The sequence below is a fragment of the Akebia trifoliata genome, chromosome 15 (assembly GCF_017979445.1).
Source record: "Akebia trifoliata isolate Shusen 1 chromosome 15, ASM1797944v1, whole genome shotgun sequence".
NCBI lineage: Eukaryota > Viridiplantae > Streptophyta > Magnoliopsida > Ranunculales > Lardizabalaceae > Akebia > Akebia trifoliata.
In genome coordinates, this window is record NC_141389.1 from 21,916,709 (window position 1) to 21,930,320 (window position 13,612).

At 34.6% G+C, this 13,612-nt stretch overlaps 1 protein-coding gene across 1 annotated transcript; it reads left to right on the plus strand.

Moving 5' to 3' along the window:
* The first annotated feature begins 9,315 nt into the window (after positions 1-9,315).
* LOC147384607 (heat shock cognate 70 kDa protein 2-like) lies at positions 9,316-12,825 on the plus strand. Its single transcript, XM_086425318.1, has 2 exons — positions 9,316-9,614; positions 10,861-12,825. Exons 1-2 carry the CDS (start codon positions 9,401-9,403, stop codon positions 12,600-12,602), a joined length of 1,956 nt encoding a protein of 651 aa, XP_086281444.1. The 5' UTR covers positions 9,316-9,400; the 3' UTR covers positions 12,603-12,825.
* Positions 12,826-13,612: the final 787 nt, after the last annotated feature.

The window sequence follows — 13,612 nt, forward strand, 5'->3', positions numbered from 1 at the left end:
GAAATTCTCAAAAATTATATTTGCAAAATTTATCCTAAATTTGTGACCTAGTTGGTATGTGACATTCTCCATGGTTGAAAATGACATGATATTGTCTTTTTTTGTTTGTGAAAGTGCTTGATATTTTAGTTTCCTATAATTTTTGGCATGTTAGTGGAGCCCATTTATTGAGTATTTAGAATTTAGTTTTTCATTTTTTGAGTTAAAAAAAGAGGCTTTGGATCATTTTTTATTCTATTTTTATGTTTTAAGGGCTTGTGTATCTTTGGTTTGTTATTTTGTCTCAATGATCTAAGATTTGAGATTTAAAAGAAAGGACAAGTTTTGTTTTTGTTTTTTTCCTTTAACCCAAGTATATTTTTTCTGAAGTGAGAGAGAACTTGATCACCTTAATGATGGGGAGTCGTGCGATTGTGGTTGGTGCAAAACAAGAAAAAAAAAATCCTGATAATATGACTCGCCAGGTGGCATACTCAATAGACTCCATGACATGGACAAGTTTGGGAACCATAGATATGTATGTCTCGGGATACACAATTCCCTCGGGGTACACTTTTTTATGGGGAAGTGCAATCGTGTATCACGAGACATACAAATCTACGGTTCCTGAACTTGTCAAGTCATGGAGTCGATTGAGTATGCCAGCTGGCGAGTCATATTATCAAGACACAAAAATAGAATCATGATAATCTAACTACCCCACGTGGCACACTCAATCGACTCTTGTGATGTGACAAGGTTTGGAGTCGCAAATACATATGCCTCGGGATACACAACTGCACTTTCCCATAAATATGTGTATCCCGAGGCGTACAGATCTATGACTCCCAAACTTATCTCATCAGGAGAGTCGATTGAATGTGCCACGTGGGGTAATCAGATTATCACAATTCAAAAAAAAAAAAGAGGGACTTGTATAGAGTCGAATGAAAGGTGAAAAGTTAAGGAGTTGCTATGCTTGGGAAAGAACGAGATAGAGTTAGGGAGTTGAGAAGTAAAAAATCCGAAGGAGAATAAGTTCTTTAGATAAGTTGCTGCTGCGTGAGTGGTGGGATGAAACAGGAGAGAGTTAGAGATCCATTGGTTGTTTTGGGGTTGCTGGAGTGCACTTAAAGTTTAAAAAAAAAATTAGAAGGGTGATAGAGGTCGTGCAACTCAGGGAGTGAGAAAGGAAAGGAGAAAAGGAAGGTGAGGTTCAGTTGTGCGCCAACAAGGAACAAAAAAAGAGTAGAGAAAGTGTGGGCATTGTCATCGGGCAGCAGATAAGAGAAAGAGTCCTTTCGGACTCTCTCACCTCTATGAGTGTTAGAACAGAGAGCTGACACAAAAACTAGAGAAAACATTTGTTATCCCCTCTCAATCTTGACCATTTGTATACAAATATCTCTCTAAGATCTTCAAATAGGGAGAGATGTCTCCATCGAACTCTCTCTCATCTATCTCAGTTGGTGAGAGGGTAGGACGTGTGCTGGCACTAATTAGAGATGAGGAGAGAGGGCTAGCTTCATGTGAAGAGGAATGCACGCGGCTGATGTGGCAAGGGTATAGATCATTTTCATCGGGATACAAAAGAAAAAGATGGGCGGTTCTATACCCTTATCACATCAGCTGCATGTATATTAAAAAAAAATCGTGATAATTTGACTTTCCCACGTGACACACTTAATTGACTCTTTCGATGTGACAAGTTTGGAAAGAAGCTATAGATCTGTATGCCTCGAGATATAATTTTTCCAGAAAATCATTTATCTTGTTACGTCAGGAGCATCCATTGAGTGTACCATGCGGGGTAGTCAGCTTATCACGACTCTATAAAATAAAAAATTATCAGATCTATCTGTTACAATGTTAACCACACAAATCCCAACCTTTATAAAATTAAATCTTGAATTGGGCCCACATCCTGTAACTCTCATCTAAATATCTGTAAACTCTCATCTAAATATCTATTTGGAATAGATATTTTGATTATATAAAGTGGATGGGTCCCACTCCATGTTTTCTTAAGTAAGGGGGCGTTCAATGGCCAACTTTTTAGCAAACTTTTTGGCAAAACATTTTTCAAAACATAGGTTAGAGGTTTTGGAATGGGCTGATTTTTGGTGATGATGATCTACTCACCGTAAAGATCATCATCACCAAAAATCAGCACATTCCAAAACTTCTAACCCCATCAAAAACAGTTTACAAAAAATGGACGGTCCACGATTTTTCAGCTGGTAAACATAGGTTAGAAGTTTTGGAATGGGCTGATTTTTGGTGAGGATGATCTACTCACCGTAAAGATCATCCTCAGCAAAAATCAGCCCATTCCAAAACCTCTAACCCATGTTTTGAAAAATGTTTTGCCAAAAAGTTTGCTAAAAAATTTGCCCTTGAACGCTACCCCTTAAGTAAAATTCTCACTAACATATTTCTGACCGCGTCAATTTGTGACATCCATATGGTGAGGCTAGCTTTACAATACTGTGACACCCAAAAAACATGGTCCAATGCCACTGGTTTGTAGACGAAATTCAATGATTTTGAAAAAATTTTATTGGGGAATTTAATTCTCAATTTGGGAGTTTGGTAACCTTTCATTTTTCACAACCTTGGATCTAAAAAAAAGAATTATTTGCAAATTTTATATTTTTCAATTCAAGCTTTTTTCATGAAATTTAAAAGATTATGACATTGGATTGTCGATTTGATGAATCATGTTGTTCTAATGACCCTTAATAAAATTTGAAATCATATTGTGTTAGTCAAGTTAAACTTGGTTCTCGCCCCCAGATTTATTGGGTAACATAACATACATAATAAAGTAACAGAATTTTTGCAAGAAAAGTTCAACAAATGGGTTTGCTCGGTAAGTCCCTCATAAAAAAATTGAATTGACTTTCAACAATCGATCAATCATCTTCATTGATCGATTTTTTTTGTTGAGATTTTTTGAAAATTCTCTTGATTAATTAATCATCGATTGACATATATTCTAATGATTATTAATCTTGATAGGTGTTTGAGGCTTACATTGCTAATTAATTGCATATTTGAGGTGGATTTTATGATACCTTGATTGATTGTTCATCTTTGATGTCATTGCATTATCTTGATTGATTACTATCACATGACGCTTGATAACTAGGCAGATCGATCCACATCGACCAACTTAAACCTGCAATGCTAGTCCAACCCAATAAAATCAACCTAATTGATGGAATATACTAATCCAAGCTAAATCATTTAAACTAGTTTGCCCAATTGAGAAATGAATCTAATCAATCCCACAAAACCAACTGGAGCAATTGGTTTAATAATCCAATTGAATCCCACCGATCGAATTAGTTTGCACCTAATCAGTTAGCCCATTTGCATAATTGCATTCGTTCATTCTTGTTGAATTAAATGCACCAATTGATTAATTGATTTGAACCATTCAATTTGACCCATTGGGTTAGACCAACAAAAGGAATCAACCCAAGTGGATAACCACTTCAATCCATTGGATCAAACTAGTTAATTCAAACAATTAACTTAATGATGCACATGGATCAAGAATCCATATCGAATCAATTAGGGCAATTGGTTCTAATTTATTGATTCCAACCAGTCTAATTTAGTGAATCAATAAAGGGTGAAACAAGCAAATTTTTGGACCCAAATCAAGTTAATGAATGCATCAATCAGAAAAAGATTGAAATGACTTGACATACTTTATTAATTAACGGTCAAAATTTGTTAATCAATTATAGGAAGGTGTCTTCAAATTAGAAAGAGTCAAGCTAGCCTGACACAAGTTAGAAAGATTTCGTTGGACTCCCATGGGTTACCAAATTGGCAATCTAGCACCTTAGCCTTCTATATTTCATGGAAAAGTCGGTTTTATGAACACTATAAGGTTTGATCTTAGGTGTTGAAAATGGACAGCCATTGAAATCTCAAATTTAAAAATAAAATTCGAGGGTAAAAATGGTGGGGCCTCTTATTAAAAGATTTTCTTTTAAAGACTTTAGGAGGATCAATTAATAATGGAAACCCCTAGAGGATTATTGTTGAGTGGATTTTTTATTTTGATCCTATAAGATAGAGGATTGAAATGGTACTCCCACACCTCAATACATGTCAAGTAAATCCCAATCCAATGAAATTAAATCCTAAATTCTCTCATTTTCATAATTTCCTTGGATTATGGCTTACGTGGCATGTATTGAGGTGTGGGAGGAGGGTTTCAATCCACCACCCTAGGTGTACATGATTTGGACTCTTTTATTTTTTTCATTTTATATCTTTTCTCAATTTAAATTTTCAACACGTAATGATTAATGAATGTATTCAATGTGTAAGGAACACGTGTACATGTCACACACATGATGCACTTGTCACACAATGCCGTAGGCTAAGGCATCCTCCAGTATATATATATAAATGTTAGAAAGCCAACGTGGGAGTTGGGAGTCAGAATTTTTCTTACGTGGGTTAAAAGTTTCAGATTGGGTTGACTTTTTTTTAGGATGATCTCTATGATGAGATCATATTTAAAATAAATAAATAAATAAATAAAATAAAAAATAAAAAATAAGCTTAATCTAAAACTTCTAACCCCATCAAAAGTAGTTTACAAGTTGAAGAATTGTGGGCCATTGATTCTTGTCATTAATTTGTAAATAATTTTTTTATAAGATTAGAAGTTTCAGAATGAGCTGATTTTTTGTGAAGATGATCTCTATGGTGTAAAGATCATCTTTAGAAAAAATCAGTCCAATCCAAAACTTTTAACTCGTATAGGCCAAATTGTGGTTCCCATTGTTGGCTCCGTTATGTTGGTATATATATTTCTAGAAATACATACAACCTTTAAAAATGATAGCTGAATATGATTTAAAATCTCGTTTGAGTCAACTGGGATTTTATTAAAAAAAATATTTTTTTGATTAAAATATGAGAGTTGTTATTGGCACCCCAACTTTTACTTATTACACTCCATCTAGAAATAAAGAAAACAAGTGAATATTTGAGAGCAAGTAAAAGTTGGGGTGCCAATAGAAGTTCTCATTTTTTTTTTTCTAGATTTTTGTTTTTGGGGTTCAGGATTTTATATGAGACTAATCATAATTTTAAACTATTAAAATAATTTGAATGAGTGCTATAATGTTTTGTAATCTTGAGATTATAATTTGGGCCAAACCTTTGTAACGTAGACTATCTGTGATCATGCAAATATATTTTAAATACCTCCATATGGTATTATTAGTATTTCCTATAATTTTATTAGTAATAAATATTGTATCTATATGTATTTCTCAGTAGTATTGTATTCATTTTGATGTTGATAGATATTATTTGGTTGATATTACCTACACATACACACGAGGTTTCATGGCACCATATTGTAATGTGCGTCATTGGTTACTTGATTTTCATAATGGACAACCTAGAGACATGAAGGAAATTTTCAACCATACATACGTTTAATTGAGCGGGCTTTCAAAGTTTTGAAGGCATGATTCCTAATGTTAAAGAGTATGACATCATACTCTTTTCCAACTCAGAGAAATATAGTGATTGCTTGCACAACAATTCATAATTTTCTTTGTAGAATTTTGATAATTGATTAACTTTTTCATCAATATTAACAAAGATATTCTTCTAAAAACAATTAATGGTGAAGATACTCATCTCGACATGGAAAAGCTATTTAGACAATCTGAATAAGTATTTATGAATACCTTATGAGATTAGATTGCAAATCATCTTAATCGTGCAAATATATGAAATGATGTTATTTTGTTATGTATAACAATGTTTATTTATAACTTTGATGGATTATATGACAATATTGATTTCAAAATTTTGATGGATTAATAATAATGTTAATTTCAAATTTTAATGGCATGTATGACATTATTATTTTTAATTTTTAATTTGTGGGGTTTTAAAAATAAAGAATAATTATTTAAAATCTGAAAAAATAGAATATTATGTTTTTTTTTTAAATGAATTGTATGTTAATTTTGTAAGAAATAGTATATTTTATTGTGTTTGATAAGAAACATGTAAATAATGCATAATGTGATTGTAAGGGTAAAATAGATAATTTTTTAACTTTCAATAATATGTAACAAACATGATTATGTGAATTTAACACTTAATTTTAATGAATTTAACACTATTTTGACATCTAAACTAATAGCTTTTTCAACACTTAAATTTAGAGCTTATAAGTTTTAACGTTTAAAGTCTTTTAACACTTATTTTTTTCAATTTAATAAAAATCCTCTTAGTCTTTAATTAGGGTGTGAAGAATTTAAGAAATTAGGGAGTAATAAGTAAACATGGGGGGTGCCAATAGGAACTCTCTAAAATATTTATTATCCCATTAAAATAAAACATCAACCTATCTTATCTTATAAAAACCTACATTCATTTTCATATTGTAAAATGCACGTAAATTATTATAATATTTTAAAAATAATGACATTTGACTATTAGAATTACAAAAAATTTATCATTTGAAACGATAAATTATCCTTGAAATTTTCTCATTTGTTGTTTGTGGCATTTAATAAAGCATATATTTTTACATGGTGATATAACGTTACTTTAAGATTTTGGTAATTAGTTATGCCCTTGTAGTTGGATATGGAGGGTGTTTACAACTATGCGGCATTGGATTCTCGAATTAATAACTTTGCGACTTATAATCCTTAAAAACTAACAAAAAAAGGTCCAAATTAAAATATAAAAGGGTTAAAAGATAAATAAGAGCATTCTATTTTAATTGAATTGCAAAAAAAAAAAAAAAAGATTTTCTCTTGTATGAAATGAATGCTCTCATTTTGAACTTCTAGCCAAAAGATCATTATTTTTCTTCGAAGTATGTCGTCTTCGAGCTCTAAACTTCTATCGTGTTCTGCCAAGCAAATCACCTACCCAAATAATTAACCTTACCAGTTGATCATATTCATTACAATCCACTCCATGCATGCTTGGATGGTCAAAAGAATCGAATGGATAGTTAAGGAAATAAAATGAATGGCTAATCTCATCCATCGGTAAGATTTTTGCTAGATTACTGGGTATGACCAATTGAACAAGAATTTGGAAACCGTTTCACATGATAAGGAACAAGATTTATTATTATTTTTTAAATATTGAGTTCAAGGAGGAGTTTATGAACGAAAGGATATCCCAAATATTCTTCAAAACATGGAGGGGCATGCTTAAAATTAAAAAAAAAAAAGGGAAAAAATATGACATGTACAATTACAATTTTAGATAAATTTACCTGATAGATCTATATGTTGCATTTTTATTAGAAAAACTCCATTGGAGTTGTGACAACTCCAAAGGAACCTTACTTTATCAAATTTGTTACTCAACGAAACTTGCAAGGGACCCACAACATCTTAAAGGATAAATACATAGAAAAATGCTTTCTCTACTAATTTAGTACGAAAAGTTTTTTGCGTTATCTTGTGGCATTGAAAAATATAATCCAAAGACTCAGGGTTGTAGATGAAACTTAAAAAAAAAAATTAAAAAAAAATAAATTTTCAATGTTAAATATTAATTTTAAATTTAGGAGTTCAATAACTGTTCATTTTCAAAACCTTGAATCAAGTCCAAAATAATTGTTTTTTAATTTTTTTGTTTTTAATTTGAGTTTTTCCCAAGAGGATTGTGGTGTTGGATTGTCAATGTGGTGATCCATGTACTAAGGTTAGCTTGGCTCGAAGTTATAATATCCCCAATTCGTTAAATTAAGTACCTATACTATGTCTTGTCTGCTCTCAAAATCAATTCTCTCCCCCAAATCATTGTTAGGGTCACATGGTTACATTGACAATCCAACACCATTATCCTCTAGATTTGATGGTAAAACTCATATTTTAAGATAAAATAAAATAAATTTTTGAGTTGAACCATGATTATTGGAGAGATAGTAGATGTTGAGAGGAGAATGGATGCAATGATACTTGATTTTAAAGATTAAAAGTATCATAAGTATTCAAATCTTACTAAAGGTAATCGAGCTTAAATAGACAAACATCACGACACACTAGATTTTAGGGAAAAATTCAAATCCAAAAAATTAAAATTCAAAAAATCAATTTTCTAGACTTTAAATCCACAATTTTGAAAATGGATGGTTACCATACTCCCACCGAACTCATAAATTTAAAATTAAAATTCAAAGGCGAAAAATAAACTTTTTTTTCTTGAAACACAAGGAGAGCTCAACTACCCTTACTCAGATTTGAAAAGTTAGTAAGTTAACAAGGCTAGTCTTACTCTTTTGCAACTCCACGCCTCTAAGATACATGGGTAAGTGATATATTAAAAAAAAAGAAGATTATTTTAATTTAAAAATATAGTTTTGAGATGCCATAAGGTGAGCTCAATGATCCTTATAAGATTTGAAATCTTACTAAATTAGTAAGATTAGCCTTACTCTTTTACAAATCACACGCGCCTTGAAGGCGCCTCCAAGTCGTGGGTAGGTGGAGAATAAATAAATAATATAAATAGAGGGGTCCCTATCCGTGGCCAACAGTTTGGCAAACATTTTGGCAAACACTTTTTCAAAACATGGGTTAGAGGTCTTGGAATGGGCTGATTTTTGGTGAGGATGATCTCTACGGTGAGGAGATCATCCTCACAAAAAATCAGCTCATTCCAAAACTTCTAGCCCCATTTTACAAGTTGAAAAATCGTGAACCGTCCATTTTTTGTAAACCATTTTTGATGATGTTAGAAGTTTTGGAATGGGCTGATTTTTGGTGATGATGATCTCCTCACCATAGAGATCATCCTCACCAAAAATCATTCCAAAACTTCTAGCCCCATTTTACAAGTTGAAAAATCGTGAACCGTCCATTTTTTGTAAACCATTTTTGATGAGGTTAGAAGTTTTGGAATGGGCTGATTTTTGGTGATAATGATCTCCTCACCATAGAGATCATCCTCACCAAATATCAGCCCATTCCAAGACCTCTAACCCATGTTTTGAAAAATGTGTTTGCCAAAATGTTTGCCAAACTGTTGGCCATTGAACGCTACTCTAAATAGAGTTAAATGGTGTATCTCATCCGAGACGAGTTCGATCCAACCCGTCTCTCGTCCATGGCCGACACGAGACGGCAAACCGAGTTTCAAAACCGTGTCTGAAAAGATTCTAAATAATACAAGTTGATTAGATGTTTCCAGAACAGAAAGTAAAGACTTTCCACACCGTCCTAAACTTTTAGATCCAACGGTTGAGAAGCTCTAGTAGCTCATAGAACATTCTGGAAACTCGCTAATAAAACCCTATATAAACGTTGCTACGCCTCCTTCCTTACCAATTAGAAACCCTAAAGTTGCAGTTTTTCTTTCTTTTGTCTCAATTTTTTTCTTGTTTAGATTCAAACAAAGAATGGCTGGAAAAGGTGATGGTCCAGCGATTGGAATAGATCTTGGGACGACCTACTCATGTGTGGGAGTTTGGCAACACGATCGTGTTGAGATCATAGCGAACGATCAAGGAAACCGAACTACTCCTTCGTATGTCGCCTTCACTGATACAGAGCGTTTGATTGGTGATGCAGCGAAGAATCAGGTCGCCATGAACCCAATCAACACTGTTTTTGGTAAGTTTTAAGCTTTCGATTCAAATCTCGTGCTTTGTGGTTCAATAATTCAACATTAGATTGGTTTTTATGCGATTCAAGTGTTTTAAAAGATCATAGTAGCTTTAGTTGTTGTTGAATATCTCAGATCTATGTTATCATGGTAGATCTGAAGCTTAAAAGGTCTTATCTTATCTGATTCGCTTATTTTGAATCAGATCTGAACTTATCCTAGTTTTTAGTATTATTTTACAATTTAAAGCCTTTTTTCCTTAGCTCGTATTCGAGATCTGTATTATACTTCGTATTTACGATGTTTTGATATGAAGCTTACGTGATGCTGTTCCTTGTTTTCTCTTTGAACTTTCGAGCCTTTTTTGACATTCTTCTTGCATATTAATCAGATCTGTCTTTTTCTACTTAGTTGTTTTCTGATGGTTTTAAATCTTGTCCGGTGCGGACATACAAGTCAATGTATCGGACGAGGTTTAAAACCCAGTTTCATTCTTCTCATTGTTGAACGAGACATCTCAAACGTATTGGAAAACTCGTTCGAGACGGCTCGGTCTTGATTCACGGAAGAGAGTTTTAAAACCATGTTTCTGAAGCAATCTCCACCAATACCGAGTTGACTCGGTTTAAAATTGCTTATGTATATTTATGTTTCAAATTTTATAATAAAAAAATAAATTACAAACCTGGTTGACTTGGCTAAGTTTTTATTGACTACTGGCATATTTGATATTTTGTAAATTAAATATTGGCCGAGTCAATGTGAAGTATAATTGTGATGTCAAAATCACGCTCGACCACTAACAATAATGTTTTTTTTAAATTGGGGTGCAACAACTTTTCCTTGTTGCACCCCAATTAAAAAAAAAAAAAATCAATTGAACTCCTTTTTTTTTTTAGATTTTTATTTACTAGATTTAGGATTATATGAGCTTAATCCTAAAGCTTCGTAACTTTGAGGAGGTAATCTTGAACCAAACCTTTGTAATGTTGTTGTAATCAATAAAATGCTTTTATTGATAGCTAAATGATGTTTTGTAATATTGAGATTATAATTTGTGGCAGACCTTTGTAATGTTTGAGGAGTGTGTTTCAATCTTTTAATTAGGGTGTGATAAATAATTTAAGAAATTTGGGTGTAATAAGTAAAATTTGGGATGCCGATAGCAGATCTCTTTTTTAAAACCATGTTCTATATAATGTTTATTTATTTTATATTTTGGATTGTTTTCTAAATGTTAATGCATTTTTTCAGATGCGAAGCGTTTGATTGGTAGGAGGTTCAGTGATACCACTGTACAGGGTGACATGAAGTTATGGCCTTTCAAGGTCATTCCAGGCCCTGGTGATAAGCCCATGATTGTGGTCAATTACAAGGGTGAGGAGAAGCAATTTGCGGCAGAGGAGATCTCTTCCATGGTTCTCATAAAAATGCGTGAAATTGCCGAGGCTTATCTTGGTTCTACTATAAAGAATGCTGTTGTCACTGTCCCAGCATATTTCAATGACTCTCAACGACAAGCTACAAAGGATGCTGGTGTCATTGCTGGCCTCAACGTAATGCGAATAATCAATGAACCCACGGCCGCTGCCATTGCCTATGGTCTTGATAAGAAGGCAACGAGCGTTGGTGAGAAGAATGTTCTCATCTTCGATCTTGGTGGTGGTACTTTTGATGTCTCTCTCTTGACAATCGAAGAGGGTATCTTTGAGGTGAAGGCTACTGCAGGAGACACCCATCTTGGAGGGGAGGATTTTGATAATCGGATGGTGAACCACTTTGTGCAAGAGTTCAAGAGGAAACACAAGAAGGACATTAGTGGGAACCCTAGAGCTCTCAGGAGGCTGAGGACATCTTGTGAGAGAGCGAAGAGGACACTGTCGTCCACTGCTCAGACCACTATTGAGATTGATTCTTTGTATGAGGGTATCGACTTCTACACCACCATTACCCGTGCAAGATTCGAAGAGCTCAACATGGATCTTTTTAGGAAATGTATGGAACCCGTTGAGAAGTGTTTGAGAGATGCTAAGATGGACAAGAGTAGTGTTCATGATGTTGTTCTTGTTGGTGGATCAACTAGAATTCCCAAAGTCCAGCAGTTGTTGCAGGATTTCTTCAATGGGAAGGAACTTTGTAAGAGCATAAATCCCGACGAGGCCATTGCCTACGGAGCTGCCGTCCAGGCTGCAATTTTGAGTGGTGAAGGCAATGAGAAAGTTCAGGATCTTTTGCTCTTGGATGTCACTCCTCTCTCCCTTGGTTTGGAGACAGCTGGTGGTGTGATGACCGTGTTGATCCCAAGAAACACCACAATTCCCACAAAGAAAGAGCAAGTCTTCTCTACCTACTCGGACAATCAACCTGGTGTGTTGATTCAGGTTTACGAGGGTGAGAGAACGAGAACAAGAGATAACAACTTGTTGGGCAAATTCGAACTCTCTGGCATTCCTCCTGCTCCACGAGGTGTTCCACAGATCACGGTTTGCTTCGATATCGACGCCAATGGTATCTTGAATGTGTCGGCAGAGGACAAGACCACGGGGCAGAAGAACAAGATTACGATCACTAATGACAAGGGAAGGTTGTCAAAGGAAGAGATTGAGAAGATGGTAGAGGAGGCTGAGAAGTATAAGTCAGAGGATGAGGAGCACAAGAAGAAGGTGGAGTCCAAAAATGCTTTGGAGAATTACTCATACAACATGAGGAACACTATTAAAGATGAGAAGATTGGGGCCAAGCTTGACCCAGCGGACAAGAAGAAGATTGAGGATGCTATTGAGCAGGCGATTCAGTGGTTGGATAGTAATCAGCTTGCGGAAGCTGATGAGTTTGATGATAAGATGAAGGAATTGGAGAGTATCTGCAACCCAATTATCGCGAAGATGTATCAGGGAGCTGGTGCTGACATGGGTGGTGGCATGGAGGAGGATGGTCCTCCAGTTGGTGGTAGTAGTGGTGCTGGTGCTGGTCCCAAGATTGAGGAGGTCGACTAAGTAAGTGGGTATGGGGATGATGATGATGGCTCGGTGGTAATTTCATCTGTCTTAGTTATAATCTACTCCCCCAACACGTTTTAAGTTGGGATTTTGATTTTTGATGATGGCCTTTATTATTAGTTTGCCATCGAATTTGGTTATGTTAATTGCATTCTGTTTTGTTGCTTTAATTGTATTTTATATCTATTGAACCGCTTTTGGCGGTAAAACGTACTATTTCGACTTCTGTATTATGCTGTGCTTTTTGCTGCCCTTGGCTACTACTATTGTTTGTTTCAACTCCCTAGATTTAAAACAAAAATGTGTTTGTGAGTTATATTAGTGTTTAGCTCTCCTCCATGTGCAAAATTCTGAAGGGTATTGAGAGGCAGCTGGCTGTGCCATGTGCATCCTATAACCAAAAAGAATGCCATATAAATTGCATTTTGATAGGAATTTACAAAAATTAGTTTCTTAAACAAATTCACTACTTAATTATTTAATGAATCCCCTCCCTACCTAGTTCCTCCCTTTTTAGCGGAGTGCATTGAATACCCTTGTACTTGGAGAGATGTTTTTCAGTCCGGGGTGTGGAAGAGTCTCAAGTGAGTGATGCGAGCCAGTCATTGCCTCCTTCTCTAGTTCAATGTTCTATATGAGGGAGGGAGGCGACGAAACAATCAGTGGGTGGGATAAAGGGATCTCGATTCAATCCCATACTTCCATCGATCTATTTATCTATCTGGTGGTTGGAGAATGCACAGAATGGTAAGCTTATTAAGAGTGTTTTAATCCAGTCACTCATATGTTTTTCCCAACACAACACTTATTTTTAAAATCATTCCCCCTCATGTTTTTCCCAACACAACACAACACTTATTTTCGAAACCATTCCCACTGTTTACAAGGGAAATAACTACCTTTTCTCACGTAACCCATACATTCTAAAACAACTCGTGAGTTGTGATCCTATGTTCCTTACCTACCAAAGCTACAATACTCCTTTTTCAACATATTGGCATGTAACA